The sequence below is a fragment of the Marmota monax genome, unplaced genomic scaffold (genome assembly GCF_021218885.2).
Source record: "Marmota monax isolate L192 unplaced genomic scaffold, Marmota_monax_Labrador192_F-V1.1 WCK01_AAM20220418_F8-fsc00090, whole genome shotgun sequence".
Classification (NCBI taxonomy): Eukaryota; Metazoa; Chordata; class Mammalia; order Rodentia; family Sciuridae; genus Marmota; species Marmota monax.
The window spans coordinates 1,862,527-1,869,038 of record NW_026695219.1 but is presented as its reverse complement, the minus strand read 5'-3'; the positions used below and the strand labels follow the sequence as shown (position 1 = coordinate 1,869,038).

The following is a 6,512-nucleotide window of genomic DNA, read 5'->3' as shown; positions in this document are numbered from 1 at the left end:
CTTAAAACTCATCAAAATTGCTTCTGAGAAATATCATAATATGTCCCTGCTCTTAGCCTTACTCACAAATAAATATATAAATCAAAATGAAGTGTTCTGGGGCTGGGTTTGTGGCTCAGAGGTAGAGCATTCACCTAGCATGCATGAGGCACTGGGTTCTATCTTCAGCACCAATAAAAATAAAATAGAAATATTGTGTCCACCTATAACTAAAAAATAAATATAAAAAAATGAAGTGTTCTGGTTTCTAGTTAAGTCCTGGCTTTAAATTTTTTAAAATATTTTTATTCATTGTTGATAGATCTTTATTTAATTTATTTATTTATATGCGGTGCTAAGAATTGAACCCAGTGCCTCACACATACTAGTGCTCTACCACTGGGCCACAACCCCAGCCTGGCTTTAAATATTTATGAAGCAGACTATGGGAAATTGATACATGAAGTCCTGGTTAGTGGGCCTAGTTGTAACACAACCCAAAACACTTCAGATGTAAGCCTGGCATGTAAGAAAGAAAAGGGTGGTTGGGTAAGGAGCTCAGTGATAGAGCATTTGCCTAGCATTCATGAAGCCCTGGGTCCCTAGCACCAAACAAAGAACAGCTTGCAAAGCAAAAACAAAACCCCAAAGACCAAAAAATAAAACAAACACCCTCCTTCTGTGCACCCACTTCTCAATTTCAAGGAACTGATACACTGTATCACATACTGTCCATTTTATGATTTTTTTTTTTTTTTAGCAGTGCTGGGATGAAATTTAGGGCTTTATGCATGGTACACAAGTGTTCTGTTACTAAGCTGTGCCTCCTTGCCAGAAGTATGTATTTTGTATAGTAAGACAACATAAAAACTCCATAGAGAATCAGTAATGGACCATCCTCCCTCCTGTTACTACTTGTAATAGGCATTAGAAAGATACTATTTAGGGACAGAGGATTTCGAATGTTATAAGGCAAGAAACAGTATAACAATAAAGCAGACCATTATTCTTTCCCTTTACTTTCCCTCAAAACCAGAAGAAGTTGCTACCCATTTTATGAGTCCATTTATATAAAATGTGCAGATATCCACATCCATGCAGCAGAAGACAGGTTAGAGGTTGCAGAGGCTTGGATAGGTTGGGGGGAAATGGGGTGTGACTGCAAATATGTACATATTTCCTTTAGGGTTATGAAAAAAAAATCTTAAAGTTCATTGTGGTAATGAAAAACACACTGAGGCGCGGCGGCGGGGGCCCGAGGCTGGGAGCGGGGGCGCGAGGTTGTCTTTGCCGACACACCGGCTGAACTGCTCCTACCGCTGCCGGCCATCCTAGGGCCTGGCGGGTGAATCTGCACAGGCCCCACTGCCGCCTTCCCGGCTGCAGGTGTACCTGGTCACCATGAAGCTGCCGAGCCCAGCCCTCCTCAGCTGCTTCCTACTGACCCTGCTGAACATATGGAGAGCTGCTCCCGAGGCCCACGCCTCATCCATGGACATGCAGGCAGTCAGCGCCACCTCTTTCCTGGAGAACCTCATGCATCGCTATGGTGAGGGTGGCAGCCTCACCCTGCAGCAGCTGAAGAAACTGCTCATCCACCTGAATGTGGGAGTAGACCGGAATAACGCCACACAGCCTGGCCAGGGTCACAGGAACCTCTCCAAGTGCTTTAGTTCTGGAGACTTCTTTGCTGCTCACAATTTCAGCGAGGAGTCTCGGATCGGGAGGAGTGAGCTCCAGGAGTTCTGCCCCACCATTCTCCAGCAGCTGGATTCTGGGGCCTGTACGTCTGAGAACCAAGAGAATGAAGAGAACGAGCAGACCGAGGAGGGGAAGCCGAGTGCCATCGAAGTGTGGGGATACGGTCTCCTCTGTGTCTCCCTCTGCTGCCTCATGGGGGCCAGAGTGGTGCCCTTCATGAAGAAGACCTTTTACAAGCGGCTGCTGCTCTACTTCATAGCTCTGGCGATTGGAACCCTCTACTCCAACGCCCTCTTCCAGCTCATCCCTGAGGCTTTTGGCTTCAATCCTCTGGAAGATTATTATGTCCCCAAGTCTGCAATGGTGTTTGGGGGCTTCTACCTTTTCTTTTTCACAGAGAAGATCTTAAAGATGCTTCTTAAGCAGAAAAATGAGCATCATCACGGACATAACCATTTTGCCTCGGAGACACTTCCTTCCAAGAAGGACCAGGAGGAGGGTGTGACAGAGAAGCTGCAGAATGGGGATCTGGACCACATGATTCCTCAGCACTGCAACAGCGAGCCCGATGGCAAGGCCCTGGATATGGACAGGAAGGTCATCGTGGGCTCACTCTCCGTGCAGGACCTCCAGGCTTCCCAAAGTGCCTGTTACTGGCTGAAGGGTGTCCGCTACTCTGACATCGGCACCCTGGCCTGGATGATCACCCTGAGTGACGGCCTCCACAACTTCATCGATGGCCTGGCCACAGGTGCCTCCTTCACTGTGTCTGCTTTCCAAGGCAGCAGCACGTCGGTGGTCATCCTCTGTGAGGAGTTCCCACATGAGCTGGGAGACTTTGTCATCCTGCTCAATGCTGGGATGAGTATCCAGCAGGCTCTGTTCTTCAACTTCCTTTCTGCCTGCTGCTGCTATGTGGGTCTGGCCTTTGGCATCCTGGCCGGCAGCCACTTCTCGGACAACTGGATTTTTGCACTGGCTGGAGGAATGTTCTTATATATTGCTCTAGCTGACATGTTTCCTGAGATGTATGAGGTCTGCCAGGAGGATGAAAGGAAGGGCAGCATCTTGATCCCCTTTGTCATTCAGAACCTGGGCCTCTTGACCGGCTTCACCATCATGCTGCTCCTCACTATGTACTCAGGGCAGATCCAGATCGGATAGGGCCCTGCCAAGAGCCAGTGGGACTGCAGGTCGGGTTCTGGCCACAGGACACGGCCTCCACAAACCTCCATGGAGGAGGCAATTGGATTAAACTGATAACAGCCTGTCTGCCTGCTCCAGATATCAACTGTATTTAAAGTGCTCTGTTCTAGGAAGAAGCTGCCCTGGTGACGTTTTCCAGGTAGTGCCTCAACCCTCCCTGCCCCCTTCTTCACGGTGGCTCTGGAACCTGAATGCTGTGTACAAGACAAGACTCCCTTTCCTCTCCACTCACTCTGGACTCTTTCTCTTGGAAGCAGCACTGAGAGATTTTCAGTCTTTTACCCTGCAATGTAAAAATAGAGCTCGTGGTCATAACTTGGTTAGAAATATTAGGAGATGAAGAAAAAAGAAGAAAGAAAGAATCATCAGGAGGTGAATCTATACTTTGGGGCCTGTGGACTGTGAAGCGGGTTCTTCTTTTCTTACAGAGAAGGGACAGGAGACAAGGGACCCCCACCCCCACCCCAGTCTGTTGAGTTGCCTATTCTCTCAAAGAGAATTTAAGGTCAGCAGGTGAGTAGTGCAGGAGAGAGGCAAGGACCATCCTGAGTGTGATAGGAAGCAGCCAGTGATGGATCTCCTCTCGTGATCCCCGCTTGTTCTCCTGGGACGTCGGGTGTCGGTTTGTGCAGCTCCTATGTTCTGGCTCCCCAACTGAGCCTCCATGAAGGTTCGGTTACCTGGACCTTCTCTTGCGGCTTAATGCTAACAGAATGGAGGAGCAGAAGATCTGCGAGAAAACAAATTATTTTTGCTGTGATTTCCACCTCCCTTTCCCAGCTCCCTTCTAAGAGACTGTTCAGATCCCTCCCTAGAAGCACATTGTGAGTGCAGTCAAGATGTGGGGGTTGGAGGGGAGACTGCGCACTCACCTCCCCTGGTCATGACTGGCGCAGTGTGGCAAGCCGACCTGTAGAATTAGAGTGCAGTAGTTTATGCTTTACCATGACAAGGGTAGTCAGAAATGGAATGAGTGCAGGCGAAATTTATGACTTAGTAATTACATAAATAAAAGTTTGAGTACCGGGGAACACTGGACTATAAGGTCAAAAACTTGGGGCATGGCCGAAGGTATTGCTGCGGGTGGAATTTGAGTGGCACTGTCTTGGTTACTGCTTCCTCCCTGGCCCCAGACATCAGAAGTAGAATCCTGTATTGAACTCAGTATAAATTCCTCTAATTCTCTCCAGAACATGGATTGATGAACTTGGCTTTAACACTATGGGCCAGCCTCAGGCACTGTGAAGCCCCCTCCTCAGAACTCTGGCTTCAAGGGGAGCTAATCTCCAGGTTCACTAGGTGAATTGATTTATTATTATCATATTGATAATGTGAGATTCTTTAGCCACTTTGGGGAGCCAGTCTCTCCAGAAGCCTTTTTAGTGGTGCCACAGCTGCAGCCCAGAGGCTGTGTTCACATGATGACAGGAGTGCTGGTTCATTGCCATCGCCTGAGTGTTTCTATCCTTCCTTAGAAAAACTGTCTACTGTTGTTAATTAAAATCAACATCTATTTTGTTTTTGTTCTTAGGAAATGTTCCTCAAACCAAGAATATTCCTGAAAAGAGTATGAATGGGAAAAGTGCTGGGGGTTTTGTTAAGTCTCACTCTCAACCCTGCCTGTTGACTCAGATGGATTTAGAATAGGCTGAAGAAGGATAAACCATTAGCAATCAAGATTCTAGATTGAATGTCAGGACCGACTCCTGATAGAGTTAGGGTCCAGTTTTACCAAAGAACCAATTCCTTAAATGTTAGAATCTAACTTTTTATATTTATCATCATCATTGTTGTTATTATTTTAAAATGATTTTGTCTTTTCTGTTTTATTTTTCTCAAACTGCTTTCAAGAGGTAGCAGAAAATGACACTCTGAGGCTGGGAGGGTAGCTCAGTGGTAGACAGATGGAGCTCCTGCACAGTATATGTGCAAGGCCTGGGTTCCATCCCCAGCACACCACCCCCACCCCACCCCCCCAAAAAAAGACTGGAAGATTTACTTTATCTAACTCACGTTAATCTATTACAATTTTAATTTTAGCACTCCCTGTAGTTCCTGTCATTCCTTTAAAATATCCTTTGTCTTGGAGTAGAGTACTGACTTAGAGTTAGTGGGTTTCTAAGTTTAGGAGAGGAGCTTAAAAAAACATAATCTTTAACAAATTGAAAAATAAATATGAACTAGTAGGGTGCTTGCCCTTTTCATGGACACCTATATTATTAACTCAAGAGCTTCACCTTCACAGACGACTGCCTCAGAGGGAATTCCTCTTTCGCCTGCATGGATGCAGAGGCCAGCCCAGTTGGAGCTTAGGAGGGAGATGGTAATGGAAGTTCCCATTGGCAACAGATCTGCCTCATGATTTGAAAATGTGGCAATTTCATTTTGACTTTTAAGTGTTGAATTTGCTGTTCTAGGCATCTGTACATATTAGAAGTCTGAGGAGTAGTGAGTTGTTAGAGGACTTTTCCACCTGGCACCCCAAAGGCACCTTCCACTTCTTTCCAGATGGACCAGTTCCTATTAATGTCAGCAAGGAAAGTACATGTCACGTAGGCGCCATAAGCCAGGGACAGGGTCCTGCTACTTCTCACTTTCTGTCTTTGCCCCTAAAGATTGTGTGTCTAGTGTTACCTGGGGGCCATTCTTCGGTGGTCCTTCACCCTGGGTTTGTAAAATGAAGACTTCTCTGTTTGAGTAGTCTAAGATCTATTTTTTAGGAAGTCCTCTTCCAAAGAGACAGAAATATGCCAGAAACCTGCTTTAAAAAATAATAATAATAAAGTCTGATTTTTGGCAAAAGAAAGAGGTTAGGTTTTTATTATTCATATTTCCCTTTACAGTTCTACAATTACATCACAGTATTTTTTTTAAAAAAACTCAGGTGTTATGAGAAAAATTAGGAAAGAAAATAACTTATGTGGACTGTAAATGTTTTATTTGTAAGATTCTATAAATAAAGCTATATTCTGTAAAAACAACAACAACACTGAATTGTACAATTTGGCGGGAATGTTAAGTATTGAACCCAGGAGCTCACACATGCTAAGCACACATTCTGCCACTGATCTACATCCTCAGCTTTGAATTTCACGTCTCCAGTGTAGGAACTATATAGTGTATTAATTTTTATATCTCACTAAGGATGGTGTTTGATTTCCCAAAGAATTTACGTGAGACTTAAAAAAATTGTCATCCATTGGATTCCACTGCTATTATGGCTGTCTCATAACACACTTTGCCAGTCTGCAATTCCTAGTTACAAAAAAAAAAAAAAAAAGAAAAAGAAAAGAAAAAGAATGAGAATTTGCCACTATTCTGGTGCTATAGAGGTTTTTCTTTTTCCCAGTGTTCAAACCAAGAACTACATACCCTCATGAATAAGAAAAGTAGAAGACATAATATTTCCCAGTTGGACACTGTCTTGACCAGAATTCCATGTACCATCATCATTGCATTTGGTCATTAATGTTGTGATTGTCAAGATAAAATAGTTCTTCTAATTAACTTTTTTTTTACTTTTTAATTTTTATCAGTTCATTTTAGTTAAAATATTGTTAAGATTAATTTGACATAACTATGCTAGCATGGAATAAAATTTGCTACAAATCAGTCCCCAGTATTTC

General features: G+C 44.3%; 1 protein-coding gene and 1 long non-coding RNA gene across 2 annotated transcripts in view; one reads left to right on the top strand and one right to left on the bottom strand.

The window, feature by feature from the left end:
* Positions 1–1,256: 1,256 nt before the first annotated feature.
* On the top strand, positions 1,257–3,371 carry LOC124085040 (metal cation symporter ZIP14-like). The gene has a single exon (XM_046432531.2). It carries the CDS (start codon positions 1,381–1,383, stop codon positions 2,842–2,844), a length of 1,464 nt encoding a protein of 487 aa, XP_046288487.1. The 5' UTR covers positions 1,257–1,380; the 3' UTR covers positions 2,845–3,371.
* A 268-nt stretch (positions 3,372–3,639) lies between these two features.
* Positions 3,640–6,512, bottom strand: part of LOC131423747 (uncharacterized) — a 92,331-nt gene continuing 89,458 nt past the window's right edge. Inside the window, exon 3 of the long non-coding RNA XR_009225712.1 lies at positions 3,640–3,796. This is a non-coding gene — a long non-coding RNA (uncharacterized LOC131423747). The remainder of the gene's footprint in view (positions 3,797–6,512) is intronic.